Source organism: Microtus oregoni, unplaced genomic scaffold (genome assembly GCF_018167655.1).
Source record: "Microtus oregoni isolate MIOR12 unplaced genomic scaffold, Mior012 000000F_ref0000247, whole genome shotgun sequence".
NCBI classification, from domain to species: domain Eukaryota; kingdom Metazoa; phylum Chordata; class Mammalia; order Rodentia; family Cricetidae; genus Microtus; species Microtus oregoni.
In genome coordinates, this window is record NW_024543059.1 from 91,122,494 (window position 1) to 91,143,241 (window position 20,748).

Here is a 20,748-nt window from a genome sequence, read left to right on the forward strand (position 1 = left end):
AATTACATTCACACCAGTGTGAGCTCGTGCACATGTGTGTTTGCTAGCAGAAGAAGGACTGTTTCCTAGAGCCAAGGCAGATGATAGAACGATTCTAATCACATCCTGAGGGGCCCTGGCTACACTGTTATCCAATTAGCAGTGGGGGCCCACTGAAGGCTGCAAGCGAGAGGAGGAGGGAGAACACTGTGAAAACACTTTCCGAAGACACGCAATCTGGCTGTAGCACTTCTGCGCAATTTAATTTAGGGGCGAAAGAACAGACACAGTTGGGAAGCTATTTTAGAAAGCAAAAAGGAAGCGATGGATATGGAATATGTGAATTTTTTTCTATATAGTTCATTTATTCATTCACTCAAAAATACTCAGATATTCATTGAGCACAGTCTGTTAGAAAGTACTCTTCTGGGCATTGCATATCAAAAACCAAAACAAGCAGATTCCTAATCTTCAGGCAGTTCAGAATTTAAGAAAACCTCATTAGTTTTATTAGGGGAATAAATTCAAAACCTAAGAAGTCAGTGTGGAAGAAGGCAAACGCTGTAGGACTTGGTATTTTAAACATGCCGGGTGATGACTCTTCCCTGACTCCACCTACATCTTGCTCATTTGTGCTTAATCTAACCTTGGTAAGACCTCAGCTGCTTTAGACAGAAACTCTAACATCTGTTCCCTGTGCTTTAAATAATGCACACAGCCTCCCAATTGTATCCAAACCAATCCGCGATCTTTCTCTTTCCACATCTAAATCAGATGTTCCCGAAGGAACAGTTTCACACACTTCCTGTCAGTCACATTTTGCTCATTGAAGTATCCCCCCCCACCTCCTGACACCCCACAACTTTGCTCTTCTTAGGAAGAGCTTTCAAATGTCTCTCTGGATTCTTCAGAGACACCACTGCCCCCCTCGCAGGTCATATTTTACACACCTTTTGCTCCTGTAGCTATCAGGACAGGACTCTGTACTCTGTTCTGTTTGAAGTTGAGTTTTTGTGAAGTTCTGTTGCGTGAAATGAGGAAGTTTCAGCACGACTCTCTAGCTTGCTTAGCATCCCATGAAACTTTTTCCTTAAGTGAGGGTTGTTGTCGGGAGTTTTTCTCTCACTTAAAGAAAAGCCACCAGTCTGCAGCGGATAAGCAGTTCTTCTATCACTGAAGGAATTGTTGGAGTAACGGAGGTGTTCTTTCCTTTCTGTTCTCAAATCAGCAAGAACTTATTAGGCATGAGGGAAGCTAGAATTTATTAATGATAAAAGTGAACTGAAAGACACCAAATCCGCATTCCATGAAATTGCTTTACCTACCCAGACAGAAGGACCTGCACTGATCATAACACATACTGTTTCTCTGGCTCTTGGGGTCTCTCTTTTGATTGTAGGACTTAGAATGATGCCTGGCAGTTACAAAGCAATTTGAGATGATCACGTGATCCTTCCTGTTCACAATATCCATACAAAATGGCTTGAAAAGGGGAGGCATCAGCGATACCAAATGGAGAGTCCTAAGGAATGATGCCCACATTTAAACCTTTGGATGCCACAATCATAAGCAATTAAATATTAAGCCTTGTGTTTCAAATTTTGAAAGTCTCTGGAATTTGTAGATGGGAAAGGGCAGTCTGATCTGCTGAGATCAACACTAACATTACTGGATAGATTTGCTTAGGACTCATCCGTAATTGTCATTTCTTTGTCCTTTTTGACCCTCACTAATGTATTTTAGAAAAATTTGGGCTCCAGTGCAGTAGCAAATGCATTTTTGAAAATTAGCAATCATTTTCACTCAGAGTCAGGCATCCCTAAATGAGTCCTGTCATCATTTTGCACATTCTCTTGATTCCATAATGCTGTTTGCCTCACCTTGAATTTATTGACACCAATTCATTTTGCTTTGACATTGGCATTAACAAGGAAATGGCTTTGTTTCATCCTGACATTATAAAATCACCTCTCAAGACTCAGTTTGACATTGTTAGGAGGTGGCTACGGTGACAGCGAGGCCGCAGTAGACAAGAGTGACTTACAGTGATTCCCAGAGGAAGAAATCATTAAAAGAAGTTACTGCTGTGTGATTTCTGTAGTTATTTTTCATACTTAAATATCCCTGCTGTTTAGAAACCCTAAGAGGGTTTAGACCGTATTTAGAACTCTCTTGCCAAGTATACACTGGAAAAATTGAGTCTCTAAGGAGACATTTGGCTATAGCTTGACAAAAAGAAACCTCAAATTATATTTTGGCTTTATAAAATACTCAAAGGCATTGAAATTCTGTCTTTAAGGCACAACAACAACAACAACACACACACACACACACACACACTTGGAACTAATGACACAATTATCACCTTTCAGCCCTAGACACTTGTATTTCTTAATGCTGGATATCCAAGGCCCATGGCAGGTTCTCTGCCTCCTTCTCAGTACAAACAATAAACTTGAAAATTTGTATTCAGAACAGCATGGGTTTGTATAGATTATCTCTCATAATTCTTACATTGTTTCGATCCAAAATCTCCTTGCTCACGTTTGTGATGTCCCCATAAACAGGTCCGCACCTCTCTCCTACCCTAACATACAGCAGCTCTATGCAGCCTTTCAGCCTATTCTCCAAATTTAACTAATCACCTTCCCAACTGGAAAATAAACAAACAGAAAGTTACCAGGTTCCTTCAAGGCCTCCGAGACACCTCTTCTCCTCCATCATATTACTCTCAGTGCTCTGAGTGCTCTTGTCATAATAAGAGCTAATGTGTGTTGCTTAATGGAAAGTGATATGAATGCTTCTGGTCCCTCATCTCCAAACACTGGCCATCCTTTCTCTTTCTTCTCACCTCCACCCCTTTCCCAGGGATATTTTGGATCCTCGGAGGAAGAAATTTTAATATGCGTCCCTGCCCTCCTATTGTTAATGCTTTATTTCAAACAATAGCAGCAACAACAAAAACCCATACATGGTAACCTTTAACACATCATGGTACCCAGACTGAGTTGGAGGGTAGACACCTCCAAGTGGTTTCCCCACGTGTTCCTGGTTTGCTTCTTGCATGCACTGTCAATCTTGAACCTGTGCCTCCCTTCAAAACGCCACCTTGTGAGTGCCCTCTCACTTCTGCTTTGGCAGATACACCGAGCTCCTACTCCAAGTGTCTAGGATGAAGTCATCAAGGCAAACTTCCTGCCATTTCTTAACCTCTGACCATTAAGCTTTCCATATCCAGGAATCTGTGTCTGTCCACTTTCTTGCTTATCTGTACTAATAGTTAGCTCACATGTTGTCTGCTTGCTAATAATAGATAGGCACACACCATCATAAAAAGACAGAGGCCGGGCGGTGGTGGCGCACGCCTTTAATCCCAGCACTCGGGAGGCAGAGACAGGCGGATCTCTGTGAGTTCGAGGCCAGCCTGGTCTACAAGAGCTAGTTCCAGGACAGGAACAAAAAGCTACAGAGAAACCCTGTCTCGAAAAATCAAAAAAAAGAAAAAAAAACGTAAAAAGACAGAGGAAATCTAGAAAAATTTCTGTACGTACTTAATAAATAGTGATTGAATATCAAGTTAGCACCTGAGATAATTCTGCATCATGATATACCCAGTAAACAGAGAACAGGTAACAAACAAGAAGAGATCACCTATGATAAAGACATGTATAAAGGTAGAATATCACAGTCCTCAAAGCTAAAGCGTGGTGAAAGAGGTTTGTTTTCTTGAAGTTGTTTCAACTATGATTCCCTCTACTTAGAGAAGTCATAGGATATTCCATCTCAGTGATGACTGTGACTTCGTCTTCAAAGATAACAACTTCTAGCCATTTGCTTCTTCCGTCATTACTTACCAATAAAAATGGACATCTGTCTTCAGATTCCATTGACTTCAGAAAATTCTGCTGGCACCCTTCTTGCCAGGAACTGTGAAATGCTTGATAAAAGAAGGGGAGACAATGTCTGGGACACTTGTTATGAGGATAGGATCATGTAGGAACTCTGAGATATTTTGGGACATTTAAGATTAATTGACAGTTTTACTAGAAATATATATTAGTATCACAAATTCCAAATACTGTAGAATGTGATGGCAGGATTCATTTCTAAAATGAATTGCTATTTAATTTCAGTAAATTATACCTTACCCAACAAAACAATAAGTTCTTTTGGATATGTAAAGAGGTAAGAAACACACACACAAAACACTGTATATTTGTTCTTGGCAATTCAAAAAGAATAAATTAGTATAAAGATAGAATTTAAACTGATAAAAATCAATCCCACTCTCGACAGCCAGAGAAAAATGTGGGTCATATTTGGTTATAAGTTATCCGAAATTCTTTGCTAGGGCTTTCATTATATAAGACATGGAAGGTGCAGATCTGCATTTATGGAGCAGACCACGGATGAACACCTCATCATGAATAAACAGCCCGCATCTGCCTTTCTCCGGGCATAATGGCTTGTACTTGGGAAGGATGATCTATTCCTGGATGTGTGTTGCCCTTGTGTGTGAATACGCCTCCCATAACAGCCATCTTTCACCTTGAGCCCAGAGTAGAGGTTGCACCTTTTCATTAAATGAGAAAAGTGTCTTTTCAGAAACCAAAGGAGAAAATCTGTGATTTCTCAGTACTATCTTTATGAGCACCCTGCCTATATCTGTGTCTGAAGGTGTTGACCTAAATAGGATTTCAATACATCGTTAATGATCACTTTGGGAAAGGTGCCCAGCCTTAGGCTTGTAGGATTTGCAGCGGAATTAATTCTTTCTCAACAATAATTGAGGCTTTTTGCGTGGTGTAAAGTCAAAGTCTTTAAGGAATTTAGATGGTGCTTCTTCCTCCCATATTGGAGTTACTTGTCGTCTCTTTCCTCCTAGTGGGACACAACAGCCTGTAGCTATGTCTTCTTTAAAATAAATGGGGCCTTTTTTATGATGTTGTAAGCAGTGCTTTCCTTGACTGAACAAGAGAAAAGATCACTCCCATAACAAGCGCTCTGATAATAGATGAACAACAGTAGGATGATTGCTCCCTCGGGTCAGAACCCGCTGTCCCTGATTAAGAAGATGAGGCACGTCTGACCACTGAGCTGACAGCCTCCATGCAGTTCCCGACAGGCACTTCCGCCCCATTCCTCGGACTTGTTACTTTGCAATCAAGAAGACTGGATGTTGTCACAAAAGGGCCGTGCTTGCACCACCTGTATTCCTGAGGGGTACAGGCACAGACAGGAGCACAGGTTGGGAGCAAGCAACGAGGAGTCTTTCCACATGATCACTTCCAGCTTTCCGTCTGTTATTTCAGTCTGTGCCTGGTTCTCTCTGACCTTCAACGTTAAAAAGTTGAAATTGAGTTGGGAAGCAGAGTAAACAGGTTGGTGGTTATCTGCTCATCCCCCCCCCACACACACACACATGCACACACTCACACACACACAACCTTATTCCCTTGGAAACAGACCACATTTCTGTATACTGATTGATACAGATGAGCACACATTAAATGAGTATAAATTTCGCCTCTGAAAGAATGGGTACCACCACTGCAAAGTGACCTTGCAAGACTGTGGAGTGCACAGCAACTGAATACAAATGTTCACTAACCACATGCTTTGACTCCAGGCTCTCTCTAGATTCAAATCCACAGAGCATACGCAGATGCTACCTTCGAGGGAGGCCGTTCACTCTCCTTCTCCCTTCAGGCTTCTTGGATTGGGGATGTGAGGAATTCATTACCCTGAAGAATTAATACTTTGCTCATAGACCCTCAATTTTTTGTATTAAGGAGACTGAGGAGGGAACGCTAACAAAGCCTACTTGGGTTGTATTTTGCTCCTTGTAGAACGCTTCTGTATAATCCACCTCCAGCCTCCCACCAACTTGAGATGGGAAAGAAGACAGGTGTATTAGCTCTGCTTTAGAAGGGAGGAAAGAGCGCACTAAGAGGTTAAGTGATTTCCACAAGTTCACCCACCGCATTATCCCCAGAGATGAGACTTGAATCTAGCATTTAATTTTCCTCACCCTCCCTTATGCTGTTAGTATATGTGAGAGACAAACACTGTCTTGTTCCTATGGGATGCCAACCTAGACTGACAGGCAAAACAAGTCAAATGAAAGTAGTCACCAAATCTGTCAAACAAATCAAAACACACAGAATTATACAAGTCTAACAATCCTTAGATAGCTTATCAAATGACGAAGAAATTCCTCATTATTTTCTTTTGCAGGGGGAGGCTTCTTATTCATATCAGTCATGCAGAGCTGGGGAGACAGCTATGTTAACAGCACACTTGCTTCGCAAGTTTGATGACCTGAATTTGATCTCCAGAATTCACTCCCACTCCCACAAAAAAATCTAGGCATGGTGATTCAAGCTTGCTGATCCTCTACTGGGGAGGCAGAGGCAAGAGGATCTCTGAGCTACCTGGCCAGTTAGCAATGCATACTTGGAAAGTTCTGGAAGATGAGAGATCCTGTCTCAAAAAAAAATGGTGATGATGCCTGAGTAGGAACACCCAAGATCATCCTCTGGCCTCTGTAAACATGTGGGTATATGCGTGCACACGAGTGTGCGCGCGCACACACACACACCATACATGTACATGCACACACACACACACCATACACGTACATGCACGCACACACACACACCATACACGTACATGCACGCACACACACCTAAAAATTAGTCATGCAAATTAAACCCAAAAGTTTAGAAAAGCTCACTTTCTCTAATGTTATGGTTCTCCTTGAAGGACAAGCTGGATAAGCCATGTGTGTGTATACATATCAGCATGTTGGTCTGGCTCAGAAAAGTATCTGGTTAAAAGACAGATGGACAGATGTCACTAGTCAGTCTGTGATAAGGGCAATGTCTCCAAGTAGAGTGTGACTTCTCGAAATGAGATTTCAAAGTTAATGGCTCCTAACTGATTTCCCTACCATGGTATACCATCCCTCACGGCCACGGGTGAGAAAAAGATGAAGAATATAGTTGGTGTGCCTAGAACTTGCCCCCAAACTACACTGCAGTCTGCAAAGTTTCTTCATGCCTCAGAATTTAACCGGCAAGTTCTATTTTATGTCTTGTTCACAATTTAGGAAAGCGGCCACAAAGGCTGTGTAAATGGGTCATAATCGCAGCTCTTCAGCTCCCTGCTGCCTGAATGAGTCCTCAGTGCAGGACGCATGCCTTTGTTATTACCCTGTTTGGTGGAGGTTATTCACTCTTTGACGTTTCTTTGCAAAGGATGGGAACAATTTGGAACATCTTTCCCTCAGCGATCCCGGGCTCAGTGCAGGTGGGGAAGGTAGAGGTCACTTTATTAATACAGCCATCAAGGAAAGCTGTCATGGCAACGCATTGCATCGATTCCTTGAAGTACAGGAGGCAAAGCCAAAAAGAGACACTTTCAAGTCTATAAATACAGACCCAGCATTGCTCGAGCATAGCAGCAGCTCACGGACAGGGCCAGCCTAAATGTATGACTTTGAACCAAACACAAACAGAGAAAGAAAATGTCTCTTTGGTAATGCGATGGATCATTGTGACCATAAGGGAATAAATGACCCTCTCAGTTTCTAAAGGAAAAATGAATAGAACAAGGAATGACACTAAGTCCTGGCTGTTGCCCTCTTTGAACAATATATAAGAGCAATTTCTAGGTCTGCTTTTTGACATGTTCCAGAATGACTAATAGAACAGAAAGAAATCAAGATTTTATAATTCATATTTTGAAAATAGTTTTATACAGTGTTGTATATAATGTTCAAAAAGACCCACACACCTATACATACAAACGCTTACATAGACACACACATACACATACTTATATATTCATACATGTGCACACATAAACACATATCAGATCCACTTATACACACATACATATGCACACACAGACACACATCAAATGCTCTTACACATAGACACGTGCACATGAGCACATGCACACACACATATATATACATGTATATATGTATATACATACATACATACATACACAGTGCACACCTACATGCCCCCCCCCACACACACACCAAAGAAACCCTGAATAATTTAGTGACATCCTTCTGGCTTTCCTCATCTAAGTTACAGGAAAAACAGGAGTAACAAAGGAAGTATTGCTTGTTCCTAGTTTCTCCTTATGAAATTTAGAGTGGATTTATAAACCATGGCGATTATGAGAGCTTGTTTATCTGCTTTTGTGGCTTGCTCACCAATGCTGTGAGCAGAGCTATCTTAAAACCCTGCTGACTTCAACCTTTCTACAAAGACTCCAAATTTCAACTTCTGGCCACACAACTCTGTTTTGGTCTCATATTAATACAACCTTACTTGCCAACATCCTATGAATATCTCAGGCACACTTTTTGAAAGCATTTCAAATACTGGAGCATCAGAAGGTAACAGGTTATGTGGCATTATATTGGTCATGCCATAAATAATTTTTTCTTATAAACAGCAAAAGGAAAATACAGTAAAAGAAACCCTACCAAAAAAGAGGTCAAGCTATTACCAAAGGAGTATCAGCTTTCTCTGTAGCTAAGTCAGATTTTACCATAACAAAAAGAATTGTATGTATCAAGTAACTATTCACATCAATCCTGGGTCAAAGGTTATATGAGGGATTTAAAAAGGAAGCCTCCTGTTTACTGAGATAAGACCCCCCCTCCCTTTACAGTCAATAACAATAAAGAACGTCTAGATAAACTTAAAATAAATGTCACCAACTAAATTCAGTTTGAAGCTGATCCATATAGAAGAACACCAAATAGAGATATAACTGGGAGTTACACGTTAGGTGAAATTTTCCTCTTGTCACTTTAATCTACAACTTCATACAGTAGAACAGAAAGAACATGAGCATTGTACTGGGATGTTCATTCTCATGCCAGCTCCACAAGGTAACGAAGGATGCTTAGAACCTTGTGATGAGCAGGAGTGCAGAGCCCAGTGCCATGGAGCACCACGATTAAATAGCAGCATCTCATTTTAGTTCATTTTGTGTTGCCATTAACAGAAGGTCACAGATTAATTTATAATAATAAATAGCTAGTTAAGAGCTAAAGTTCTCTTTCTTATCATAAAGTGCTAGTATTTTATAATAAAATGCTGGGAGACATCACACGGTAGAAAGAAAAATGCCCTTTTATCTCAACATGTGAGCTTTCGTTCATCCTTGGCAATACTTCTAAAAGGTCCCACTTCTTAAGAATGTTATAATGTGGGGGCTGGAGAGATGGCTCAGCGGTTAAGAGCATTGCCTGCTCTTCCAAAGGTCCTGAGTTCACTTCCCAGCAATCACGTGGTGGCTCACAACCATCTGTAATGAGGTCTGGTGCCCTCTTCTGGCCTTCAGGCATATACATGCAGAAAGAATATTGTATACATAATAGATAGATAGATAGATAGATAGATAGATAGATAGATAGATATTTTTTAAAAGATAAAAGAATGTTATAATGTCAACTAGACTTCAACATGAAGGAGCCATAGCAGTCTCCTACACCTGGGAAGACAGAAATGATACTATAGATGCAAACGTGTTTCTCACTCTCAGCCTAGACCTCTGGCATTTCTACTTTATTTTTGTGAGAGATGATTTGAATTTGAACTTCCACTAGGCCAGTAGAACTCTAGAAGTTAGAGCAATTCAGAAATGCTATTAACAGATACGTCTGTCCCATCAGTGTGGTTTGAAACCACATTCATTAAGAGGTAAAGTGTGAAATTTATTATCTAAGGAGTGGTTCCCTAACTCCTGGACCTGGAGTCAGCCATACCTATGAGTACAAACCACTGTACTGTCTGATACCATTTCCTGTGTTTCTCATGACCCCTCCCTTCCATATGATGTGCAATTTGCAAGGATTGGCATTCAAGCTCGAGCCTAAGCTGACATGAGTTTCTTTGTCTAGATCTTGTTTAGATGGTTTGCAAAGTGGCTATGAATGCTGGTATAACTGCTTTAATGAGAGTAAAGAACAAGTCACATGACAAGGATACCTGTGGGTCCTCTTCTCCTTTCACTGTACACAGGCTTAAGAAAGCAATCCGCTCTAGTATTTCTGACCTACCTACCTGCAGTTTCTTTAATTCCAATGGCTGTGCATCTGTAAACTTGATGTTAGTTTGATCTAGAATTGACAAGCCTGCTTCCTGTCCTTTTTCCCAGTGTGCATCAAAAACAGCTCTTCAGTTTCGTGGATAGGAGTGCACTCTGACCCAGAACATCATTATTTTACTCTTTACATTGTTTGAGGAATAAGTCCTTGTTGGTGAGAGAAGAAGTTGTGCCAGCAATTATAGGACATTGAGCAGCATCCTTGACCACTACCCATCCATGGCATGCTCTCTCGACCCAATCATGACAATCAGAAATATAAATGAATAAATAAATAAATAAACAAACAAACAATCTCTAGCTACTGCCTAATATCCTAATATCCTGGGAATCATAATCTCCAAATTATTGTAACCTACTCCTATCAATTAATGTTCAAGGACTTCCACAAACTGTTATTTCCTTCAGTTTTCCCAGTGTTTTTTCTAATCATTCCAAAACGCTTTCTGGCTGATTCAGTCCCTTGAGACTTACATTATACATTTGCTCTGCCCAATTCAAAGCAACCTTCTTCTCCTATTCTTCCACTTCATGTGTTAATTCATAGTTGGTCTTCCATAAACAGGGAAGTATGTTTATGATTATTTTCATAATCATGTGACCACTCCGTTTTGTTGACATTTTTCTTCCAACCATTCTTCATGGTGTTGCTTTCTCTGCATATGGCTGGGACTCTGGCACTGAGACTCTCATTTGGACATGGTTGATATTCCACCACCATGAAATTGTGTACTTTGTGTTGGATGACAATGATCTTTACCACCCATTTTCTACACCTCCATCTCCATAACGAACTGTCTCCTGGACCTCAAAGTAGTCTTCCCAAGTATTCATAAAACATTTTAGAAGAATTTACAGACTCCTCACAGCCAATAAGTCTAAAAAAATTATTCATTGACTTTTCTAACTAAATTCCTTTCTTAGTGCCTTTCCTTAATAAATTTCTTTGTGACTTACCCACATACTCAAATGAGACCTTAAAATCACTCATGCTGGTTATGCAAACTACCTTCAGGTGTGCCATTCCTTCTCTCCATTGTTCCAACCTAGCCCCAGCCCATTCTTTTGAGAGTCTGGTCTCTTTTCCACCGGTCTATCTTTATCTAAAGTCACCTTTCTTTTCCCTTCAAAACTCGAGATGCCTCATTTACCTTTGACAGCTTCTCAATGCCCATTTCCCAAACTCTGCAGAGTATACATAAAAATAACCACAGCCTCAATGCCCCTGGCATTCTACCCCCCTTTGTCCTATATGCAGCCCGCCTTCCAAGCACAGCCCACTAATCATTCACTGAGATAATGTTTGTGTCTCTCAGTCAAGTTCCTGCCAGAAAACGAGCTTTTCTAGGTATTTCAACAGAGAAACATTATTAAAGAAAATGGAATAATAATATTTGAAGACTAAACATCAGAATACGGCACCAATGTAACTCTTGGCCAGTAAGTGCTCATGCAGGAGTAACTATCACTCAGAGGTCAAGAAATTACAAGAAAGAAGAGGGGCTTTCCAGAAACCAATAGGGTAGATGAGAGACTTCATAAACCTTAGAACTACATCTTTGAAGAGGGCTGATGTCTGCCTACACCTGTAGCAGTGCTTTGGAGATACGGTACCAGGATGGTGCAGAGATCTATGTGGCTCAGTGAGAAACCAGTTCTGAGTAAAGATGAGCAAAGGAAAGCTGAGATAAAGAACCATTCCTGGGCAGGCAAGCCATTAAGAACGAAGAGTGAAGGGGCTTCACACACCCCCGCTTTCCTTCTCCCTTCCCTCTGTGGTCCATTGTTGGTGGAATCCAGCACAACCTGTAGGGATTTTGTTGTAAAAACCAAAGAGGGGAATCAGTGTTCAAAGATAAATTCTGAACAACCTAGGTAGCCTCTTGGCATCTCTTTGCTTTAACACGCACAGTCTTTCCATTCATGGCGCTCTTTGACATGTATCTATCTGCCTTGTGTGCACCGTTGTTTAGATACGACTCCTTCTCTATAATTTTTTTCTATTCTCCAAAACATAGGCACCATCATTTGTGTTCACCTAACATTTTTCAAATACGTACTTTGTGGTCTTTTTCTGCCTTGTCTGACTGTCTCTGGTTGTGTTTGTTGATTTTCCACCAAATTGTGAACTCCTTGATGGCAGTCAGAGTGGTGGCCACAAAACATAGCAGGATGCTAGTCGTGGGCAAATGACTGAGGTGGATGAAACTAATAAGGACGTTTTAATGAAATCAGCGCTAGATCCCTTTTAGAATGTATTTCATCTCCTTAAGTAAATTAGAGCTCTATGAGAACAGAGACTATGTTTTGTGTTTGTTTTTATTGTCTCCATGGTGTTCAGTACAAGGTCTTACATGCTGAAGAAGAGCTCCTTGATACTTAACCATCTAGTTTGTTCATTAACCAACAGAATTTGGGTACTAAATGACATGAAGATGGAGCGTGAGGTTATAAGCATCAGGTAAGAACTGCAGTTAGATTTAAGTGTGTTTCTAGCATGTGACCCCAGCCATTAGATGGTATTGTGTGCACGGTAAAATTCTGTTCTTGTTGAATTTTAATAGGATGGGCACCATCAAGAACCCAGATGTAATATACTTTATCATAAATTCTAAAATAATAAAATGTATGCTAAGTTCCATTTTTTCCTGTTTATTATTACCCAGGATATGTTCCCCCCGGTCCATGAGATGACTGATCCTGGGCTACATCTGTTTCTTGTGTGTTTATTAAATTTTTTCACAACCATCCAAACCAACTAGCAGATTATTTACATGTAGGGAACGTATTGAATTTTAACTTAATCACTGGCTTCTTAGGAAAAAGAAACCTCTGCTCAACAGCTGTTTTGCATTCAAGTCCGAGAGGAAGAAAAATAGCTTCGCAAAAAAGAGGGGAGTGATATTTAATTAACTATTGATTTCTTCTCAATTATTCAAGGCAAGCAATTATCGATATTGATGGAACAGATATTTCCCTATGTCTAGTGCCCAAATGAAAGGAAATATCCCATTTTGCAATCTGCCTCCTAGAACAAGAAATGGTCAGAATCTTTAACTTTAAATGGAAATGGTTACCTGGATCTGTTTATTCCATGTTGCCGCAATTAAACAGATATTTCTTGAGGTGTAAGCAAAATGAAACCCCTAATACCTTTGTATACTTTCCCAATGAACAACAACAACAATACACCAGGACTTTTATCTGCTTTATCCAAGAATCTAATCACCCTGTGCTTGGGAGCCATGTTTCATAGGTACAGGTCTTGACATGCCAAGAAATAACTGACAAAATACCGCAATTTGGGTTCAATCTAAGCCACCCACCGAGAGGCAGCTTGTATGCTTGATGCTTATAATCCATGTGACACTGCCTTGTGTCCCAGCATTTCAAACATGAATGATTTACTAGTGCTAATTATACCAATGTATTATGCACCTGTCTTCTATGTCTCCCCGGAATGTAGAGGAACGTAGTCACACTGAACCCTGTGTAGGCACTTTATTATTAGCCCTGTGGATGCCCAGTGCCACCTTTCCTCAACCCATGGATGCACAAGAGCACTCATACATTTATGTGTGTGGGTGGAGTCCCTCTTGAAGACCACATGAGTATTGAAGTATGATTAATGGCCAAATAAAATGCTATCTACTACTGAGTTACTACTTGGAAGGTGGGAACTATTTGATAAAAATGTTTTGTCTTTAATAGCACCATTGTGGGGTGTGTGTGTGTGTGTGTGTGTCCATGTGACATCTTTGGAGAAATTGGGCCATGACCTTTTCTTTGAATGAAATCTCTTATAATTTACAAAAAGCTCCTTTTTCTGCTCTGTGCCCCGCCCTCTGTCCAGAGTGGTCTGTGTGTTAAGTGCTTAAGCAGCAAACGTTGCTGGAAAGCGCTCCTTCTTGGCTCTCTTATTCTTCGTTGTTGTGTTCATTTCCCTGGGTTCTATTTAACATTCTGCTAAATCAGTGAAACCTTGATTATCTAAGAGAATACAAGACATTGAATTAATGAGGATAACGGGAATTTGGAAGATGTGAGAAATTATTAGAGGTGAAAGTTCTGTGACGGAGGCTGCAAATGAATTTTAGCCAGGAGCTGCGGCTTGATTTTTCCAGCCTGATTCTATGCCTTGATGGATGTAATGAAATTTTGGTAATCAGGGTTTCACCGTTGCATTTATTACTGTTCCCAAATCAAGGTAACCTTGGGCTCTACTTCCCATATTTACAAAGCAATAAAAACCCCTAATGGGCTGTCAGGGACAAATGTGACTTCTCTTCCTCCCATGCCTCCCCCGAAACAAGCTCTCCCTCTTCCCATCTGGCTGTCGCCTGCCTGGAGCATGCTACTTCCGTCACATCCCGAACCTGCATTCCCCTGCTTCCCTGTGGCCTCTTTGCATGCACAACAAGGCTGGAACTGGTGCAGGGACGATGAATGTCCTGACCTGAGAGGTTGTTGGTCATTTCCGCAACACCGCTTTGCATTTTAAAGAGCACACATCTGACTTCAAGGTTCGCCATTCTTGTATCAGGCACTTGTCCTTTAAAAGCTAGGAGGTCACGGAAGGTCCCGGGTACATAAGAATTTCCAAACCAGGAGCATTGCATTACTTAATATTAGATAGCCTGAACTGGAAAATAACTAAGATTGCAGGGGGAAAAAAAAAACTATACGAAAAGGCCTAATATGATGGAAGCAAAGACAACTACATTTATTTGGAAATTGGAGTCACATGCTTAGTTTGTAGAGGGAAGGGGGAAGACAAGATCGATAGAGAATTTCTTTTTTAAAGCTGAAAACATGATGTTCCAGATGAACTTAAATTGATTCTGCTTCTCCTCCCCTCCCCCTCCCTCCCCTCGTTCTGCAGCTAATGTCTGCGACAATGAGCTCCTACACTGCCAGAATGGAGGGACCTGCCACAACAATGTGCGCTGCCTGTGCCCAGCCGCCTATACCGGCATCCTTTGTGAGAAGCTGCGTTGTGAAGAGGCCGGCAGCTGTGGCTCCGACTCCGGCCAGGGAGCACCCCCACGGGGCTCCCCAGCACTGCTGCTGCTGACCTTGCTGCTGGGGACAGCCAGTTCCCTGGTGTTCTAGGGGTCACACCAGCCCTCCGACAGGCCTGTGCTGTGGGGACGCAGACACAACCCAAGTGATTGCTACTAACATAGAAAACACGCACACCCACTCCAACACAGTGTACAAGCGAAGAGGGCGTAACTGAACTAAGCCATATCTCTCAGACCCGGACAGCACATCCGTCGGAGTCAAGACTGTTTGTTCATCACTGACTCCAGAGGAATTGGCAGCTGTTGCTATTATCACTGCAAATCTCATTGCCAGCTGCAGAGCCCATTGCAGACTGGAAAGGCTGCAAGAGCGTCCCCAAAAGAAAGACAAAAACAAACTGATCTATCAACCTAAAAGGAAAAAAATTCGCTACTCTACCGTGGTGCACCCTAGTACCGCTCTGCCCAGTGTGTGGACCAACCAAATAGAAGCATTCTTTGCTGTCAGGTGCATTGTGGGTATAAGGAAATCTGTTACAAGCTGCCATATTGGCCTGCTTCGGCTCCCCGCCCCATCCCTTCCAACCCGTGCTTTAGTGAAAGTTGCTCTGTAACCCTTGTTGGTTGAAAGGTTTCTTTGTCTGATGTTAGTGATATACATGTGCAACAGACCCCTTCCAAAGCGCAAGCCAGTCATACCCCTGTATATTTTAGCAGCACTGAGAGCCCAGTGCCAGCTCACACCCACTTCACAAGAGTGGCTAGAGGAAAGAGAAAGTGTATCTATCCTTTTGTATTAAAATGAAGTTATTTTTCTTGAAATACTGTAATATGTAGATTTTTTGTATTATTGCCAATTTATGTTACCAGACAATCTGTTGATGTATCTAATTCGAATCAGCAAAGACTGACGTTTGATTTTTTGTCCTCTCTTTGCTTTGGTTTTGTTTCGTTGTGCAGAGATTTCTCTGTATGGGCAACGAGCGTGCTGGCATCAAAGAATATCAGTTTACATATATAGCAAGTGTAATAAGATTCCACCAAAGGACATTCTACATGTTTTCTTGTTGCTTTAACGCTGGAGGATTTAAAGAATAAAAATTCCTGCATAAATGACGTCAGGAATTTGCATTGCTGCTTCTTAAGAGGAAAAGGAGCAACCCTCCGAGAGTTTCACAGTCACTTCACTGATTTTGTGTGGACCGAACACAGTCAGCTGATGTCATCAGTAGCCCAGGAAGATGGATGGATAGTCACTAGCTTGGACAGCGTCTGCAAAATACGGGACTATTTTCCACCTGGGAAAAATCCTAACTGCAAGAACAGGGAGAAAGAAATATATAAGTGATTGCCAAGATTATGCCAAAGCCTGTTGGCAGAGTACTGAGAGACTTTTATTTTTAAGTCATGCTATTTTCACAGATTTATGGTGATCATGTGACTCCAGGGATGCTGATCGATGTATCCTTCCAAATACAGTGTTTACATGGAGTATCATAAGAGGCCACCTGGGGAACCAGGACAGCAGCAGGGAAATTGAGTGATTAGCAATTTGACTTTGAATATATTCTAAGTATTTAAATGAAATATCAAAATATACAGCAGCAAGTAGACATAACTGCTGTTCCTGAGAATAAAGTCTGTTTCAAGTACTGCCCAAGGTGTAATAAATTCTTGTTTCTGCCTTTTATTAGGCCAATTACCGTACAAGACAGCAAAGGGAGCCGGGAGGGGGGAGAAACACTGCAAAGTTCTGGAGGGGGTGGAACAGTGCATGTTCTGAACCAGGATACTGCCACCCCACAGGTGACAAATGTGTCAGCAGCAGCATCTCTCAGAATCAGAAACAATTATGAGGCCAAGACAGAAGCTTAAGGACAATGAAGTCCTACGTGACTTGGTGGGACAATAACCTATGTCAGTATTAGGTCAGAAGCTCGTTCCAGGCTGAAGTCTTCACCCTGCTGCCAGTCTTTGCTGAGCAGAGGGGGAGGAAATGCCTTCTGATAAATAACCCGAGTCAAAACTAGATGAAGGAACAGCATGTCTTATTGGTTTTGTTCCCAGAAAAGCCAATTCAAAGAAGGCAATAAAAGGTAAGCAGGTAATGCCTGTTCTGCCTGCTACCCCACGTCCAAGTCGATTGAATGTTTGTTATTCAAACCAACAGCCTCTTTTGATATAAGGAATAGGGAAAGATGAAAATAAATTAGCGCTTTGGCTTCGTGCCAGAGTGGCCAACCAGAAATGGCAGATTTACATTAGAAGCATAAATAGAAAATTATATTCCCAGCTCACCAAAGAATACACATGAAAATGCTGATAGCCTACAGAGTGTGAGATTACTTCTAATGAGGTGGACTTCTTACATTAAAACGGAGTTTAAGTTGTCGTATAGTTTATTAGCACAAACCAAAGGCAGACTGTGTTATTCCTGGCAACGGTGCACTTTATAATTATGCACTCATAACCTTGCCACAATGATCAGGAATCAGACAATGCACAATTCAATCCATGGGATTCCAAAAGAGCTCATTCTGAAATTTAATGAAGGCCTGATTTAAATCGATTCATCTGCATTTTATCTTTATGAGGCTATAAGAATCTAAATTGATGAGGAATATCTTGCATTCAGTGTATTTAGATATAGTTCTCTGAATTTCTTGGAGTGATGTGATCTACTTTTAATAAAAATTCACTTTTAGGTATATAACAAACGTAAATGAAATGTTCTTTTTAATCTGGATTCTCGAGTTCTTTAAAAAGCCAATTCTCTTGAAGAAATGTCAGCCGAAGGGATTTCCTCTGCTGCTTTCTAGAAGTCTTTCAAGTTGTAATGTTTTGTCCTGAGACAGGGCTGAGGCAAACAGGGCGTGCTAAGTCGTGCCCATATTTGAGGATCAAGTTCCTGCTTGTGTCCTGGAAGGTTCCTTAAGGCGAGCTAACCAGCTATTCCATGAGTTCATCTGTCAACTGTCCTACAAAGTAGGAACATCACTCTACCCACTATTGATGTGTATAAAACTCAAAAGGGGTGGGGGAGCCAAAACGACAGCTATGTAGAGAGTATTGCTGTGCGCAGAAGTAACCTGTCTTACTTACCATAAAGTGGGAATGAGTTGTCACCCAGACTAAGGACCACGTTCTCTCTCCTCTGCACTGCCCCAGTTAACCAGTCTAATCAGATGTCCCCACAGGACGGTGTGGGCTCCTGAAGGCAAGCAGCACAAAAGGCAGTGCACAGCCTTGAGCACCGGGTTGGAAGAGGGCACAGACTCCACAGTTGAGTAGTTTCGGGCATGTCCCATTTGCCTTTTCCTGGACCTGGGACTTTACTGGGGTCTAAGAATCCCATTCTCCCTTTCCTGGACCTGGGACTTCACTGGGGTCTATATTTAATATATTTGATAGAATATTTAAATAGAAACCTTGAAATTAAGTCTTTCTTTTCATCTCCTTCACCCGCCTACCACAAATAGTCCAGTAATATGGGAGTAAAAAAAAAAAAAACCCATATTCTGAGGTGGGGTGTTATGTTGAATGCTATGTTGTACTTCACCTATTGTTTTTTTTCTGGCAAAATATCTGTTTAACAGTTTCTGTGCTCACAGAATTGAGCAGGGTACTAGGGATCTTGGGGATCATAGTATTTTCATAGCATATGACACCATCTGTGTGTATTTAACATCTGGTATGATGTAAAATTTCAGCTTCAGAAATCTAAGCGAGTTCTTTCCTTACCATGCTGACCCCTCCAGCCTTTATTGATAAGGAGGGTATGATATTCACTTAGCCATGAGTTGGAAGAAGATGATCAACCAGGCTTTAAATGGAGGACTTTTCAAAAGAAACCCAACTGGAGTCACTACATAAAAGAATAAAAAGCAAATAAGCAACACCCTAGGGATTTTGACACAAAAGCCTAACTCTGAACAATAGTCTCTGGCAATCAGCACTGGACTGTAATTTGTATTATTTATTAGTTTGTTTGTCGTGTATGGATGTTTTGCTTATACTGGTGCCCTAGAAGTAAAGAGAGGGAGTCAGATCCCCTAGAACTAGAGTTAGAAACTGTCGTGAACCGCCATGTGGATGCTGGGAATTGAATCCAGGTCCTCTGCAAGAGCAACCAGTGCTTTTAACCACGGAGCCACCTCTCCAGTCTCTCACTGTTATTTTTAAGAAACACCAGTCACCTGACACAAACATTCTGCACGTTCTGAGTATGTCCATATAGTGTTTTTATTGAAACTATATTTTTACTTTCTTACATTGTGAGTAGCTTTCTTGCCCTTCCGTTACCTAAAAATGGATGCCAAAAAACTCCTCACATAAACAGCACACAAACACACAATGGTGTCAGAAAAAAAAAAAGCATGCCAACTTCCGTATTTTGAATTTTCCCCAAACAGAGACCTTCTGTTCTTCTCAGCACCTGGTGTGGTGTGACTCCCAGGCGACCATCTTCATTACGCTCCTGCGGAACCATGGAGAGAAGACACAGCCATGCCCCGTGCACAAGTCACACTACTGCACATAGCTAGAAAATGGGAAATAACATCTGTGGAAACCAAGTTAATATTGACTAATACGCAGTGACTTAAACTCTACTGCAGAAGAAAGTGCCCCTACTACATTTTTAGAGGGAGCTCTGAAATAATTCTGTAAGAAGACTGAAATAATTTTGAAGGTTGTTTTAAAGTATTTGGACCTTTAGTAACTTCTGGAATCCTACTCTCCTTAATTTGCTCCCATCACCCAAAAGCTGCCTTTAATTGATGAATTAAAATGGAGTAATAACATTTAAAAAAATGTGATGTTTTTATTAACCAAAAATGACACCTGCTAAAATGGGTCATTATTCTACAAAATCCCAATTATGTTAACATTAAAGATTTAACTAAACTGACTGAGGCAAAAGGTAGAGAGTTGTAAGTAAAAATGACCCCCATTTTCCAAATATAGTCCCATTGTTTTCCCAGAGGTATCATTTGAACTATTATTTAATTAGAATTAGAAATTCCACATTGACAAAAAAAAAAACACTTCACTGGGAAGAGTAAAATATAATTATTACATTCCTTACCTGGGCGTGACTAGAGACAGAAATTCCTGCATGGCCAGAGAGTGTCAAGTCCCTTAAAGACATCATATACCAAAGTTGTATGGTGATGATTGCTCACAGCACCATAGCAGAGCTTGTCTGTTACACAATCGACCGACCGCAGAAAAGCACGCACCTGAAGTCCTGTTAAGAATAGGTGCTATTTTTTGGCCCCCAGGCAGTCAATTTTGTTTGTGTTTGCACTCCTAAGGAGGGCTGCTCCTGTTGAGGAGCATCTTCCCTCTGCCTATGAGAAACACTGCAAGAAAGCATCCTCTAAGGAAATAGCATTCTGCTATTTACCCCATGAAGCCCTGAGTAATTGTTTTGGCTTTCTTGGTGTGATAAACACCTAGAGGCAAAGAGACCAGTGTCATCACTCTCCATCTCTTTTTCTCTGCCTTTAGGAAGGTGTTGGGGGTGGGCATGGGGGTTGCTTCCAATCTAGTGTGACGAGGTTTGTGAAAAAACATTTCTGTCCGCGGATGTGTAATTAGGAAGACC

General features: G+C 41.2%; 1 protein-coding gene across 6 annotated transcripts in view; it reads left to right on the forward strand.

The window, feature by feature from the left end:
• Positions 1–19,904, forward strand: part of Ntng1 (netrin G1) — a 328,021-nt gene extending 308,117 nt beyond the window's left edge. For all 6 annotated transcript variants that reach the window (XM_041650992.1, XM_041650998.1, XM_041651009.1 and 3 more), the window contains one exon: positions 14,999–19,904. In XM_041650992.1, the coding sequence (XP_041506926.1) occupies positions 14,999–15,228 (230 nt within the window). In that variant the 3' untranslated portion in view covers positions 15,229–19,904. The remainder of the gene's footprint in view (positions 1–14,998) is intronic.
• Positions 19,905–20,748: the final 844 nt, after the last annotated feature.